Source organism: Portunus trituberculatus, chromosome 7, assembly GCF_017591435.1.
Source record: "Portunus trituberculatus isolate SZX2019 chromosome 7, ASM1759143v1, whole genome shotgun sequence".
Classification (NCBI taxonomy): Eukaryota; Metazoa; Arthropoda; class Malacostraca; order Decapoda; family Portunidae; genus Portunus; species Portunus trituberculatus.
The window spans coordinates 5,221,544-5,238,330 of record NC_059261.1 but is presented as its reverse complement, the minus strand read 5'-3'; the positions used below and the strand labels follow the sequence as shown (position 1 = coordinate 5,238,330).

The 16,787-nt window shown below is 37.3% G+C and overlaps 2 protein-coding genes across 9 annotated transcripts in view; one reads left to right on the top strand and one right to left on the bottom strand.

Annotated features, from left to right (window-relative positions):
* Positions 1-5,875: 5,875 nt before the first annotated feature.
* On the bottom strand, positions 5,876-9,303 carry LOC123519575 (transmembrane protein 179-like). Its single transcript, XM_045280998.1, is given in 6 exon segments — positions 5,876-6,180; positions 6,612-6,696; positions 6,836-6,964; positions 7,441-7,614; positions 9,083-9,116; positions 9,119-9,303. Coding segments are annotated over 6 exon segments (651 nt in total). The 5' UTR covers positions 9,192-9,303; the 3' UTR covers positions 5,876-6,024.
* An 880-nt stretch (positions 9,304-10,183) lies between these two features.
* LOC123518991 (oxysterol-binding protein 1-like) overlaps positions 10,184-16,787 on the top strand; it is a 62,868-nt gene continuing 56,264 nt past the window's right edge. For 6 of the 8 annotated variants that reach the window (XM_045280158.1, XM_045280133.1, XM_045280117.1 and 3 more), the window contains exons 1-2: positions 10,185-10,380; positions 13,113-13,318. In XM_045280158.1, coding sequence (XP_045136093.1) covers positions 10,262-10,380; positions 13,113-13,318 — 325 coding nt within the window. In that variant the 5' untranslated portion in view covers positions 10,185-10,261. Of the gene's footprint in view, positions 10,381-13,112; positions 13,319-16,787 lie in introns of all 8 variants that reach the window. The other 2 variants (XM_045280111.1, XM_045280104.1) reach the window with 1 other exon arrangement.

Genomic DNA, 16,787 nt, shown 5'->3' with positions numbered 1-16,787 from the left:
ACACACACACACACACACACACACACACACACACACACACACACACACACACACACACACACACACACACACACACACACACACACACACACACACACACACACACACACACACACACACACACACACACACACACACACACACACACACACACACACACACACACACACACACACACACACACACACACACAGCCACCCACCCACCCGCCCTCACACCCTCAGGCCAGGAGGGGGGATGTTCGTTGGGTCCAGCAGGTGGGCTCCCCCCTTGATGACGTCACATATATACGTTAACGTAAATCATTTTGAAAATGAGGATTCCCAAAAAGGTAGCTGGACACGAACACTATAAAAATCTGACTTATTACCAATCAAAACTAATTCCTAAAATATAAAAATAGAGCCGGGATAAGGAATAATACAAATATTTCAAAAAACATATAAAATAAAGTGTTGGAACTTCGACATACGAAAAAACAATTCTAAAGCCCATTAATTTCATTCAACAGGATCGATAACGCTTTTTAAAAATTATAGCTGCTATATCGATATATAAAAACCTGGCAACACTCTGAATTAGAAAAATTAATAATTAAAAAATGACGTGTTTTACAATGTTAACAGGGAAACAAATTACTCTTAAGGTCCACACATCTAACTTATCAGAAGCCCAACACACTTTTTCCATCATAAACTGTTCTCTGAAAACACAAATAGTTCGCTACAACCTCAAATAAAAAATCATTCACAGCGGGGGTGAAAATTTAAACGTATTTTTGGCCTCTCATTTAGGTCATAATCACCCTCTCCATCACCGTATATCACTCTACTCCAGCATGGATGACACGTAAAACACAACGAACTATCACTAGAAAGCCTGAAAACGTACTAATGACTCGAAATAAATGAACTAAGGCAAATACAAATAATAGTGGAAGTCGACAAGATGGGGACCGGCAAAACATTTGGGCGGGAGCAGGTGATGACGTCACAGCTCGCAGCTCGTGACGTCACGTCTTTGCCGCTCCTCTTCCCCTCACTGGGTCGGGGAGCGGGGACCTCCAAGAACACATGAATGAGGGAGACGTCGGGAATTGTGGATATATTTCACCAACGGACATGAAAGTTTAGGCCTATGTCTCCACTCTGTGACCTGTCTGGCCTGTAATGAGAGAGAGACGAGGCAAGTAATGGCTGAAAGAGGCAGCTCCATGGTCAGGGATTGGTTGGTTAACGTACTGAAAGCTTTGATTGTTGGGGCTTTCAAGTAGCAGCATGTAGGCGTTAGTTCACTGATTTGTTGTCTTGGAGGTTGCCAACGTTAGCTAGGTTATGGTATGGCAGCATCTTGACATGATGAGTAACACCAATGTAGTGCTTACGTTACCCACAGACTGTTTGGCAGCTGTCAGTGTGACTGTCATCAACAGACCCACACAACACACACCGCTGTCCGCTTTGTGTCCTCAACGGTGTATAATTAGTTAACCTCAGCACTATAGAGAGGCTACACACACACTATTATTTTCTTCGTTACTATCACTATCATCAGAAACTTTGGCTTCACCTCTCCCACTCTTTCACAGTTTGCGCCTTACCCTGTTACTGCGACGGCGGATCAGGGTAACCTGCCCACTGTCACTGGTGACTGGCAACTGACCCCGGCCTACCGCGCGAGGACTAACTTTGCACGGGACGCATTTGGCAACAATATCAAAATCATTGTGCCAGAATCAACACGATACAGTGATGTCCTTACGTATCTAATATATAATACACTGACAAATAGCTCGGTGCACTTACATCTGTATGTATGTGAGTATGTTGGCTCCATGCTTAATGAAGGATCGAGTTTTCCTACCTATATTTAAAACAAAAGTGACATCTGTCAACCTCCTTTCATGGCAGTTACCAATGGCTGCAGCTGTTTCTGACGTATCCCGGCTGGCCTGTATGGCGTACTGTATGCTTGCTACCTCTCTCTCTCCCTCCTGGGGTTATCAGATGTTGCTACTAATAGAAATGATAGTATATGGCCAGGATTGGCAAGACGTCAAATGTTGGCGTCTGTACCATTGATAACAAGTCTGCATGACACTTTTTTTTTTTTTTTATGTAAGGGGGAAAGCTGGCCAAGGGCAACAACAACAAAAAGGACCACTTACTTCTCAGTTTCCAAAAGTCTAAAAGAGTTAGCCTAAAGAAATGGATAAATGTCTTGAAACATCTCTTAGATTAAGTCAAGTCATAGGAAGTTATAAATACAGAAGCAGGCAAGGAGTTCCAAAGTTTTACCAGAGAAAGATACAAATGATTGAGAGTACTGGTTAACTCTTGTATAAGAGTGTTGGACAGAATAGGGGTGAGAGGAAGAAGAAAGCTTTGTGCAGCGAGGCTGCATGCCTCAGAATGCCCAACTTCATAGAAGCTGTTTTAGCAAGAGATGAAACATTAAAGTTTCCAGTTTAGCTTATGAGTAAAAGATAGGCCAAGGATATTCAATGTAGAAGAGGTGGATAGTTAGTGTTATTGAAAAAGAGGGATTAGTTGTCTGGAAGGCTGTGATGAGTTGATAGATGGAGGAATTGAGTTTTTTGAGATTGAAAACTAATAAGTTTTGTCCCAATCAGAAATCTTAGAAAGATCAGAAGTCAGGCATTCTGTGGTGTCCTTATGGGAACTATTACCTAACTTCCTGAAAGGTTGGTTGTCTATGAAAAAAACATGGAAATTAAGGTGTAGGGTTGTATCATCAGTGTAGGAGTGGATAGAGCAGTAAGCTTTTTTAAGATCATTAATTAATAATTGTAGGAAGAGAGTGGGTGACAGGACAGAACCCTGAGGAACACCACTGTTAGTAGATTTAGGAGAAGAACAGTGGCCATCTACCACAGCAGCAATATAATGGTTGGAAAGGAAACTTGAGATGAAGTTGCAGAGAGAAGGATAGAAGCTGTAGGACAGTTTTGAGATAAAAGCTTTATGCCAGACTCTATCAAAAGCTTTTGATATGTCTAACGCAACAGCAAAAGTTTCACCGAAATCTCTAAAAGAGGATGACCAAGACTCAGTAAAGAACGCCAGGAGATCACCAGTAGAGCAACCTTGATGGAAGCCATACTGGCGATCAGATAGAAGATTGTAAGTGACAGATGTTAAGAATTTTCCTATTGAGGAGATTCAAAGACTTTTAGACAAGCAAGAGATTTAAGGTATAGGATGGTAGTTTGAGGGATTAGAATGGTCACCCTTTTTAGGAACAGGCTGAATGTAGGCAAACTTCCAGCAAGAAGGAAAGGTAGAAGTCGATAGACAGAGTTGGAAAAGTGGCCAGGCAAGCATAGAGGCACAGTTTTTAAGAATGATAGAGGGACCCCATCAGGTCCATAAGCCTTCCAAGGGTTTAGGTCAGCGAGGGTATGGAAAGTACAATAGGAAACTGTAATGTACTTTTCACAACTCGAACCATCATTTCTTTATTTTTCCTCTTGTATAAAAAAAAATGTCATGTTCACTCTCTCTCTTTTACATGTTAATTTCTCCTTTCCTTCTCCTCCTCCTGTGTCCCTACCTAAAAAGAAGAGAAAGCTATCACTGTGTAAACCATACTGACACACACATACACAAAAGTATAGTTTCCCGCAAAGATGTGTTGAGACTTGGAACAGTTTGAATGAAGAAGTAGTGTCTGCAACAAGTGTACACAGTTTTAAAGAAAGACTGGATAAGTGTAGATATGGAGACAGGGCCACACGAGCATAAAGCCCAGGCCCTGTAAAACTACAACTAGATAAACACACACACACACACACACACACACACACACAGTCCTGCCAGCCTTCAGTGGACTGGCAGAGAAGAGAAATAAGGAGAGCAAAACACACATAGTAATAATTGATACATTCTTGAAATACTGGTACATAAAGTATGCATACGTCTATACACTTCACTATTTGCGTGGAATGAGGCACGGTTACATGAGATACAGGCTAAGTATGTATGTATGTATGTATGTACGTATATGCATAACACAATTATTTATATATTAGACATAATTTGGAAAAAAATTTGTTTATATATCTTTCTGAGATGATATATGGACATGATGATAGACACACACACACACACACACACACAATAACACAATAACTACAATAAGAACAATAACTGAGAGAAAAGGGAGAAAAATGTAATGAAAATGAGAAACAGAAGAGAAACAGAAAAAAAAAGATGGAAAATGAGAAAATATAAGAAAGATGGAAAAAGTAAAATAGAGAATGATGAAAGAATGAAGAGAAGGAAAAGATGAAAGGAGAGAAACATTCGGAAACGCTTGGCACTCTCACCATGTCAATTTTCCAAGGCCACAGGGACGTCTAGCAAGGTTTTCACGACACTTTCCCCTTTTAATACACAAGAAACATTGCCGATCTATCATTAGAACCATAAAAACAACCTTGAAAACACAGGATCTTCAACTAGAGCCTTTAGAAAGCAGTGATAGAGAGAGACCAGAACGCTTTTCAATACGGACCCCACACACACACACACACACACACACACACACACATGGATAAATCTACATCTATAAACTGTAACAATATATTATCGAAAACTTATTAATAATACCCCAAATAAACAAACTTATATATATTCTTTAACAGAGAGAGAGAGAGAGAGAGAGAGAGAAATCAAGTAAGCCAAATGAGGAAAAGAAGAAGAAAAATTAGGAAAGTGAAAAAAAAGAACACTATAGATTTTAAATTATATAATGACCCACAAATTCTTGAACAAAATAAGTGAACAAACGTAAAAAATTGTGTTTCTAAGTTACTACAACAAACTTTACCTCAAAACTTAAAGGTCTGGAAGAGAGAGAGAGAGAGAGAGACTAAAAATGAAAACTCTCTCTCTCTCTCTCTCAAATACATATGCACAAACATCATTGGTATATAATTAAACTATGTACATCTCTGTATAAACACACACACACACACACACACATTTGAAAGGAAAGATTTGACAAGAGGAAAATATAAGAGGGAAAAAATAGAATAAAAATATCTCTAAAGGGGGAAAATCTGATATGACAACAGGAAAACAATTTAAAGAGGAAAAAATATGAGAAAACAAAACAAAAAAAAGACTTGAAGGGAAATTTTGATGGGAAAACAGGAAAATGAAAGATGAAGAAGGAAAAATATGAGAAGAAGAAGAAAAAGAAGAAAAAGAAGAAAAATTGAAAGAGGGAATTTGACAAGAAAAACAACAGGAAAAAAAAATAGAGGGAAAATTTGGCAAAAAAAGAAAACAACAACAACAATAATCTCACGAGGGGAAAAAAATGCTAAGACAAAAATAACACCAGGAAGAAAAAAAGGAAAAACAAAAGGAAGGGAAAAAAGAAAAAGGAGAGAGGAAAAAAAAAGAAAAGTAGATAGGAAGACACATCAGAAATAGGAAAAAGGAAAAGAAAAAGAAAAAAATGAAAAGAAAAGAAAAGACAGGAAAACTTGACATGAAGACACCTAAAAAAAAGGAAGAAAAGGAAGAAGAAAAAAGAAAAGACAAGGACGAGGGAAAAAATAAGAAAATTAGATAGGAAGACACACAGATAAAAGAGAAAAAGAAAAAAAGGAAGAAAGAGAAAGAAAAAGGACAGGAAGATGGATAAATAAAAGAAGAAAAGAAAAGAGAGGGACGAGAAGGGAAAAAGACAGGAAAATTAGATAGGAAGACATGAAATAAAAGTAGGAAAAAAAAAAGATAAGAAAAAAAGGAAAAACTGAGAGAAAAAAAATAGATAGAAAACTTATCAACTCTGACCACAGAAAAAAAAAAAAAACATGAAAACTAGAAAATGGAAACACGAGTGAAAAAAGTAGGAAAAAATAAAGAAAAGATAGGAAAAAAAGGAAAAACTGAGAGAAACAAAAATAGATAGAAAACTTATCAACTCTGACCACAGAAAAAAAAAAAATAAACATGAAAACTAGAAAATGGAAACACAAGAGTCGTTTGATCATCCGCTAATCTGAGAGTGCCGATCGGAGACAAGACGAGCGCGTTCCCTGGCCATGGACACCCTAATGTTCTCCTGCTGGTGGTACTTGCACAGCTTCAGCATGGCAAACATCGTCAAGCCGACCCAGCACACCCACGACGTCCACGCGCCAAACTGTAAACAAAGATGGGGCTTTAATTCTTTCTTTCTTTAGTTTAACCCCTTTAGTACTTGGACACTTTTATCTTGTGAATTAGAACATTCCATAGAGATTAGGAAGAGTCTAAGGAGGTCAGAAGATTAATGGTCACAGTCTTCACTATTTCAACATGTTCTCAGTGATTGGCAGCGCGGTGAACTCTTCTGCACTGCGATACAAAGAATTGATTTAGTAATTTTGAAGTTATTTGTAATATTTGTTTAGAGAGAGAGAGAGAGAGAGAGAGAGAGAGAGAGAGAGAGAGAGAGAGAGAGAGAGAGAGAGAGAGAGAGAGAGAGAGAGAGAGAGAGAGAAATACGTGATCGATTTGTATTTCGAGTTATGTTAAGCCAATGAAAGATAATTACAGAGAGAGAGAGAGAGAGAGAGAGAGAGAGAGAGTTACCTGTGCCGTGCCGAACTGTGTGTAGAACATGCGAGTGTCGATGTCGTCCTCTTTATCGATGGTGTTAATTGTAGCGTCCTCACACCTGCAGGGGGGGGATGAGAGGGAGAGAGAGAGAGAGAGAGAGGGGGGGATTAGATATACACTCAATCACTTTTTCTCTAATTAATAACCTTTTTGACATCCTCTCTCTCTCTCTCTCTCTCTCTCTCTCTCACACTTACGCCTCAAATCTCATCATGATAGTGTTGCACCAGGTCTGGTATCCAATGGTGATGATGAGTGCCCCGATGATGGCTGCCAGGGACATCACCAGGCTCACCACCACATCAAAGAACGCACTCAGGAAGGTACTGTGGGAAGAAAATGGTGATGTGCATGTGAGAGTGGTGTATACTGGTGATTTGGTGGTGTTTAAGAATGTTTTGTGGTGTTTTGTGGTGTTTTTGGGTGTTTTAGTATGAAAGATTGGTGTTTGGTGGTGTTTTATGGTGCTTTTGGTGTCTTGGTGTTTAGTGGTGTTTTGAGATGTTTTGAGGTGTTTGATAGTGTTTTTTGGGGTGTTTTGTGGTGTTTTGAGGTGTTTGGTGATATTTTTTGGGTGTTTTATGGTGTTTTGTGGTGTTTAGGGGTATTTTGAGGTGTTTGGTGGTATTTTTTTGGTGTTTTGTGGTGTTTTGAGGGTTTGGTGGTGTTTTTGGGTGTTTTTGGTATGAAAGATTGGTGTTTTGTGGTGTTTTGGCCAATCAACCACCCCAAAAAAGTAAGAAAAACACAAAAAACAAACACAAACGCCAAAAACAAAGGTACGCAGCTGGCACAAACATACCTTTCAGTCCCAGTGCAGAGCTGAGCCACGAACCGGTAAATCTGAACCAGGGAGACCAGGAGCGACACACCGGCCCAGCCCACATTGTAGTCACAGAACCCTTGAGATGCCCAGGAGACTTTCAGCTGGCCAGTCTCCCCCCATGTCCCATTGCTGAACAGTAGACAGTGGCCTCTGGTGGGGGGGAGGGAGAAAATGAGGATAGTGAGATGAGGAAAGTGTGGTGAGGTAAGAAAATGAGGGAGTGATAGTGACGTAAAAATAAAGATGGTGCGTTTTAGGTTAGATAGAAATGAGAGAAAAAAAAAAGAAAATGAGAATGATAGTGAAGTGAAAGTGAAGATAGTGAGTTTCTTAGGTAAGGTTAGTTTAGTTTGGATAATTGAGGATAGTGAGAAAATGATGAGGAGTGTGATAGTGAAATGAGAAAATGAAGATAGTGAAGTGAGAAAATGAGGATAGTGAAGTGAGAAAATGAATGTGACAGTGAGCTGAGAAAGTGAAGATGGTGAGCTGAGTGAAGTGAGAGAATGAGGATAGTGAAGTGAGAAGATGAGAGTGAGTGATAGTGAAGTTAGAAAATGAATGTGACAATGCAGTAAAAAGTGAAGATGATGTGTTTTTAGGTCAAGTGGGAAGGAAATAGACAAGAACATGAGGGTGTGATAGAGTGAAGTGAGAAAATGAGGATAGTGAAGTAAGAAGATGAGAAAGTGATAATGAGATGAGAAAATAAGGAAGTGATAGTGACGTATAAATGAAGATGATCCATTTTTAGATAAGGTAGGAATGAAAATAAAAAAAAAGACAAGAAAATGAGGATGATAGTGAAGTGAAAGTGAAGATAGTGAGTTTCTTAGGTAAGGTTAGTTTAGTTTGGCTGAATGTGATGAAAATGAAAAAAAAAGGAAAGTGAAGGTGACAAAGATAGACAGTCTGGTGATGGGAAAGTGAAGGTGACTAAGATTGAGAGTGTAGTGATGGAAAAGTGAAGGTGAATAAAGTAACAACGCTGAGACAAAGACAGCTAAAGTTAACCCTAAGCTGATAGGCCTAACCTAAGCTAGGCCTAAGACAATAATAAGGTAAATAATGGTATCAATATTTCAATACAAAACACACACACACACACACACACACACACACACACAATTTTGATTTTCTCAGAGTTTTAAAATTTCCTGAATTATAAAGAAAGAAAAGAAAAGAAAAAAAACGAGTCAGAATTTACAATATTTTTCTAATAATTATACAGAAAAAAAACTTTGAATTGCCAAAATTTTTTAATATTTCATGTGTTATATTTACTGATTACACACAAACACACACACACACATAAAGATACATAGATAGATAGATAAACACATACACACACACACACACACACACACACACACATAGATAGATACACACACACACACACATAGATAAATAGGTAAATTAGAGAAATAGAAAGGTAAATTAGATAAACAGATAGATAAATAACTAGACAAATGAGTTAGATAGATAAATTAGATCGATAGATAAATTAAATCGAGATAGATAAATTAGATTGATAGATATATTACATAGATAGAACGATAAATTACATAGATAAGATACACACACACACACACACACACACACGGACAAAGGAGCTCACTTGAAGTCCCCGAGGTGGAATGAGATAGGAATATAATGCACAGTGCCAAGAGGAGCGCCAGGAGGTACGTGGTGACCTGTGACAGCACCAGCACGTTGTTCAGGACCATGGTGGCACTCTGAGGTCACACCAGGCTCGAGGTCATGCGGGTCACGGGACACACAACGACAAACTTCAACTTTCCATCTTCCTCTCCCTCTTCTTGTGGCGTCAGCTGTTTGCCAGTCTGCGCGCGCATTCCTGTCATTGTTTATGTCTTTTTAACGGTGCTAATTTTGATCTTTGTATATTTAAGGGTATTTTTCCACTTCCATTATGTAAAATGTATGTAAAGTATGTAAATAATATATAAATACCTAAGAGTCTTGTTTATTTATCATATTAGACGTAAAATGGTCCTAAATAAATGCTCTGGTCGTTATCCGGTTAATGGTGCTTTCCTTCCAATTATGTACAAAATATGTGAAAAATATGTAAAAAGATATAAATGTATGTAAATATCTTGTTCATCTTTCATTATAGCTGTACAATTATCTTTATTAAACGCTCTGCTACTCCTTTATCCGGCCAAGGGTGTGTTCTGCTCCCATCATGTAAAAAGACTATGTAAATATATGTAAGTAAGTAAAAATCTTGTTTATCTTTCATTGTAGCTGTAAAAATAATACCTAATAAGCGCTGTGAGTGGAAACATACTGATCTTTGTCTGGTCGAGGGTGTGTTCCGCTCCCACTATGTGAAAAAAAAATGTAAATGTGAAAAATTCTTGTTCATATTTCATTGTAGCTGTAAAATAATGTTTGATAAACGCTGTGCTCCTGGTGGTGGTGGTGGCTGGTGCTGCTGCTACCACTCTGCCACTACTGCTAGGTGACTCAGGGGTCCTCCATAGCCAACTCATGACGAGAAACGAATAAAAAACAGCGGAAATAAATAAAAGAAAACACAAATAACACTTTTAAGCCCTCACATATTTACTACATTGCCAATACATGTCATTCATTACAGTATAACATTTTTCTCCTCTTCATGTACAGGTAGGGAGAGGAGCAGCTGATCACCCCGAGACAAGAGGCACTATGGAGACCCAGACCGAGGCCCAGAGGTGGCAGTGTTGACACCGGCGCCATCTTGGCCGGACCAGATGCTAGCGGGGTGGAAGACTTCGTGCTAATTACCATGTCTGAGAAGCAAGCCGACCCTGATATGAAAGGTTGGCTGTACAAGTGGACCAACTACCTCAAGGGATACCAGAAGAGGTGGTTTGTCCTCACTAATGGCCTGCTCTCCTACTATAGGTAAGGGGCGCTGGTCGACGTACACACACACACAGACAGACAGACAGACACGTACACATACACACAAACGCAGATAATAACAGATAACAAGCCGTCATTTACTTGCCCCACCCGTCACACCTGTGGAATGCATCACCTACGCACCCTGGCCGTCTCAATCCTACGTGTTACCTGAGATTTACCTGTTGTCTTGTTTACCTATAGTTTACCTGGGATTTACCTGTTGTCACGTTTACCTGTAATTTCTTTCGGATTTACCTGTCATTATCCTCAAATTTGCTTGGGATTTACCTGTCATTTACTTGAGATTTGCTTGGGATTTATATGTTGGTCTTGTTTACCTGTCATTATCCTGAGATTTATTTAGAATTTACCTGTCATTTATTTGGGATTTATCTGTTGTCACGTTTACCTGTCATTTAGGATTTACCTGAAGTGTCTCATTAACCTGTCACTTATTCATGGTGTTATTAGTTTTTCATCAATTTACCTGTTCATTGTCACCTGTCATTTGGTACCTGTGTGTGTATTTACATAGTTGTCGTTTTACAGGGCCTGGGATTTACGCTGGTGTGGCCACTTATCCAATTTTTCTTTAAAACTATGCACACTCGTTGCTGACACCACTTCCTCACTCAAACTGCTCTAAGTCTCAACACATCTTTGCGGGAAACTATATTTTTTAACATCTCTCAAACATCTTCCCTTCTGCAGTTGTTTACTATGCGATCTGTGTGTGTGTGTGTGTGTGTGTGTGTGTGTGTTATTAAGTTTGTTTCATGTTACTTGTAATTTACCTGTGCTGTATATTTCTTTCACCTGTGTATGCGTTTCTTGTATTTTTAAGCTTTACTGAGAGAGAGAGAGAGAGAATTACTTTTACACTCTTCAATTTTTATAACATTTTAATTTGAGTATTACTTATTTGTGTATTTATTTATTTATTTTACTAGTTTTGTTGTTCACCTTTTCACTTGCCAAATTTTAGTATCTATTTCTATTAAAGAGAGTAGAGAGAGAGAGTGAGTTACTTATTTATTTACATATTTATTTATTTATTTAACTAGATTCATTATTCACTTTTTTCATCTACAGAATTGATTTGTTTTTAGTATATATTTGAAGTAAAGAGAGTAGATTGAGAAAGAGAGAGAGAGTAATAACTTCCATTAAAACCTGTTAAACTTCCATTAGCTCCTATTATACCACTGGTTCTTAAACTGTCCCTCGTAATCCCAGAGTCTCGTGGTAAATATTTATACACACTTGACAAAATCTTACATTGACCTCTTCAGTACTGGGACACATTTTTACCTTTAGACGTGTAGCATTAAACCATTTTATTGACATTAGGAAGGGTCTATGGAAGTCAGAAGATTAATGGCCACAGTTTTCACTATTTTAACCCCTTCAGTACTGGAACACATTTTTACCTTGAGCTTTGTGTACCATTAGACCATTTTATTGACTTTAGGAAGGGTCTATGGAGGTCAGAAGGTTAATGGCCACAGTCTTCACTATTTTAATCTCTTTAGTACTGGGACACATTTTTACCTTGAGATTTGTGTACCATTAGACCATTTTATTGACATTAGGAAGGGTCTATGGAGATCAGAAGATTAATGGCCACAGTTTTCACTATTTTAACCCCTTCAGTACTGGAACACATTTTAACCTTGAGCTTTGTGTACCATTAGACCATTTTATTGACATTAGGAAGGGTCTATGGAGGTCAGAAGGTTAATGGCCACAGTCTTCACTATTTTAATCTCTTCAGTACTGGGACACATTTTTACCTTGAGATTTGTGTACCATTAGACCATTTTATTGACATTAGGAAGGGTCTATGGAGGTCAAAAGGTTAATGGCCACAGTCTTCACTATTTTAATCTCTTTAGTACTGGGACACATTTTTACCTTGAGACGTGTACCATTAGACCATTTTATTGACATTAGGAAGGGTCTATGGAGATCAGAAGATTAATGGCCACAGTCTTCACTATTTTAATCCCTATATAAGTTTCTGAAGCTGTATAAAATCACCAAATAGTCACCAGAATGAATATGGAAACGTGATGGTACTCAAGGGGTTAATTTACCACTATAAACAGCAATAATTAGAGTGAAATACGAAGGGAATTAAATTATCTACATTTTAGCAGTTCTGTAAGTTTGCAAAGTTAGAGAAGCACTGAATTAGATCCTTGATCCCCTTCAGTACCATGACGCATTTCCATATTCATTCATGTGACTATTTGGTGATTCTATACAGCTTCAGAAACTCATGTGGAGGATTAGAATAGTGAAGACTGTGGCCATTAATCTTCTGATCTCCATAAGCCCTTACTAATGTCAATAAAATGGTCTAGTCATACACAAAACTCAAGGTTGAAATGTGTATCAGTACAGAAGGGGTTAGAATAGTGGAGAGAGAGAGAGAGAGAGAGAGAGAATTCTAATAAACTGTATATTATTATTATTGTTGTTATTATTATTGTTATTATTATTATTATTATTATTATTATTATTATTATTATTATTATTATTATTATTATTATTATTATTATTATTATTACTACTACTACTACTACTACTACTACTACTACTACTACTACTACTACTACTACTACTACTACTACTACTACTACTACTACTACTACTACTACTACTACTACTACCACCACCACCACCACCACCACCACACACTTACACACCCATCTCTGTCCCCGCAGGTCGCAGGCTGAGATGCTGCACACTTGTCGGGGCACCATCAGCCTGCACGGGGCGGTGATCCACACAGAGGACTCTTGTAACTTTGTCATCAGCAACGGTGGAACACAGACCTTCCACCTCAAGGCGTCCTCTGAGGTGGAACGGCAGAAGTGGGTCACCGCACTGGAGCTCGCCAAGGCCAAGGCTATACGGCAGATGGAAAGTGGTGAGTCCGTGTGTGGTTGCCTACTGTGTGTGGTGTTGTGGTGTGGTGTTGTGTGGTGTGTTTTGATTGTTTTTTTGATTGTTTTTTTTTTTTTTTTTTTTTTTTTTTTTTTTTTGTTTGTGTGTCTCATTCATATTTTTACTTTCTCTTTTTTCTTTCTTTTTTCTATTTTTTCTTTCTTTTTCAAATTTTTTTTTCTTTGTTTTATTTCCTTTCTTTTCTTTCTATTTCTTTCTTTCTATCTTCTATTTTTCTATTTTTTTTGTCACATTTTCTTTATTTTCTTTATTTTTTTCTATTCCTATTTTTATCCATTTATTTCTATGTCTATCTTTTGTTTTTCTATTTTTTTTTTCTTCTTCTATTTCTTTTTTTTCTATTTCTCTGTTTCTATCTTCAAATTTTTTTTTCTATTTCTGTTTCAATTTCTTCTTATTTCTATTTTTATTTCTCTATTTCTCTATTTATTTATTTATTTATTTGTGTGTCATTTATTTGTTTATTGCTTGTTTTGTTCTCTTCTGTGTGTTTGTTTAATTTGTTTGTGTGTTTTTTTGCTCTCTCTCTCTCTCTCTCTCTCTCTCTCTCTCTCTCTCTCTCTCTCTCTCTCTCTCTCTCTCTCTCTCATTCTCTTCATTTTCTCTTTTTTTTATTCTTTTCTTTATTTTCTGGTCTTTTCATTTTCTTGTTCCATTTTTTCATCTTTTTCCTTCTTCTTCCTTTCCTTCTTTTTTCTTATTCTTTTTTTATTTATTTTTTTGTTTATTTTCTGGTTTTGCATAATTTCTGCTATTTTCTTTTTTTTTCTTTTTCTCTATTTCTCTCCCTTCATCTTTTCTTTCTCTCTTTCTCATTCATTCATTCTCTATTTTGCTTTTTCCATCTTTCTTATATTTCTTCTTCTTCTTCTTCTTCTTCTTCTTCTTCTTCTTCTTCTCTTTTCATTATCTTTTTCTCCCTTTTCTTTAAATTATTGTTCTTATTTATGTGTTTATTGTGTGTGTGTGTGTGTGTGTGTGTGTGTGTGTGTGTGTGTGTGTGTGTGTGTGTGTGTCTCCCTGCTCTCTCTCTCTCTCTCTCTCTCTCTCTCTCTCTCTCTCTCTCTCTCTCTCTCTCTCTCTCTCTCTCTCTCTCTCTCTCTCTCTCTCTCTGACCATATTTATTTTTTATTTATTTATTTATTTATTTATTTATGACTGCTTGAAGACAACACACTTCTAATTAATACATAGGCCTATAAGTTTTATTTGGAAAGAAAATTGGTGTGGGTTTATAAGTATGCCTACTGATAGTGTATTTGTGGGTGTAGTAGTAGTAGTAGTGGTAGTGGTGGTGGTGGTGGTGGTGTAGTAGTAGTAGTAGTAGTAGTATTTGTGGTGGTGGTGGTAATAGTAGTGGTGGTATAGTAATAGTAGTAGTAGTAGTAGTAGTAGTGGTGGTGGTGGTGGTGGTAGTTGTAGTAGTAGTAGTAGTAGTAGTTGTAGAAGTAGTAGTAGTAATGATAGTTGTAGTAGTAGTAGTAATTATAGTAGTTGTAGTAGTAGTAGTTGTGGTGGTGGTGGTGGTGGTGGTGGTGGTAGTAGTAGTAGTAGTAGTAGTAGTATTTTTTAAACTCATTTATACAAGAAACCTTCAAATCTTTTCACTATTTTATTGAAACAAACAGAACCTTTTTCCTTTCTCTCTTTTTCCCCTTGTATAGTTGTGACTCCAGTTTATTCCCTCCAGTATTGATAAAATGTACAAGTATTTTTTTCCCCCATTGCATCTCAGACATTTTTTTCCCAGTACAAAGGAAGATAAACATTTATTCCCAGTATACACATAGATTTAAACATTTTTCCCCAGTATACACAGATTTAAACATTTTTCCCCAGTATAGAAAAATATCCGAACATTTTTTCCCAGTACAGACAAAGATCCATTAATTTTTCCCCAGTACAGACAAAGATCCATTAATTTTTCCCAGTACAGACAAAGATCCATTAATTTTTCCCCAGTACAGACAAAGATCCATTAATTTGTTCCCAGTACAGACAAAGATCCATTATTTTTTCCATAGTACAGACGAAGATCCATTAATTTCTCGCCACCTTGCCCTCCCCCAGTGTAAGACATTTATTTGCCCCAGTATATAGAGAGAGGGGTCAATGTTCTAAGTGTGTGTGTGTGTGTGTGTGTGTGGAGTTACTGTCATTTATCATATCTCAGTGATAGGGAATCTTCAGTATCTCATTAAAAGGGTTTGATTCTGTTGTATGTGACTGATCTTCCCTCAAGTGTGTTCTCATGGCTCTAGTGACACCTTGACGTCTTAGAAACTAGTTGTGCAAAAGTTATACAGGTTTACAAGGGTGTTTTTATGGTTCCAGTGACAGGTTAACAAGATTTCTGCATTATTGACAAGATAAATGCTCTGGAGAACCCTGCTAGTCATCTCTGGCATTGGAAAATAGTTTAGTGACCATTTTGCAAGATTTTTGGTTCTAAGGGCAGGTTAACAAGATTTCTGCATTATTGACAAGAGAAATGCTCTTGAGAACCCTGCTAGTCATCTCTGTGGCCTTGAAAAATAGTCGTGACAGATCTTTAAGGGTGTTTTTGTGGTTCTAGTGACAGATTAACAAGATTTCTACATTATTGAAAGGAGAAATAGTTTTGAGAATCTCTGTGGCCTTGGAAAATAGTTGACAGATTTTTTAAGGGTGTTTTTGTGGTTCTAGTGACAGATTAACAATATTTTTAGTTCTAAGGATGGGTTAACAAGATTTCTGCATTATTTGACAGGAGAAACACTCTTTAGAACCTGGCTAGTCATCTTATGGCCTTGGAAAATAGTTATGGTGAAGTGACACAGGTTTTTAAGGGTGTTTTTATGGTTCTAGGGACAGATTAACAATATTTTTAGTTCTAGGGACCAGTTTAGCAAGATTTCTGGTTCTAGGGTCAGGTTAGCAAGATTTCTGCATTATTAACAGGAGAAAGACTTTGGAGAACCCTATAGTCATCTCTGTGGCCTCGGAAAAGAGAGAGAGAGAGAGTATATATTTGTATAGAATTGCAAATACTAGTTTTTTTTAATTACTACTACTACTACTACTACTACTACTACTACTACTACTACTACTACTACTACTACTACTACTACTACTACTACTGTCTTTCTCTCCTTCCTTCCTTTTCTTCTTGCAAATTCCTCCTATTTTTCTTTCTTCATTTCTCTTCCTTCTCCATTTCTTGTCTTCTCAAATTCTTCATTCTTTCTTTCTTCCTTTCTTTTCCTTCTCCATTTCTTCTCTTCTTCTCAAATTCTTCCTTTCTTCCTTTCTTCATTCCTTCTCTTCTTCCCCAAATTCTCCCTTTTCCTTCTTTTCCTTCTTCATTTTTTCTCTTCTCAAATTTTCCTTTTTTCCTTTCTTTTCCTTCATCACCTCTTGTCTTCTCAAATTCTCCTTTTCCTTCTTTTTCT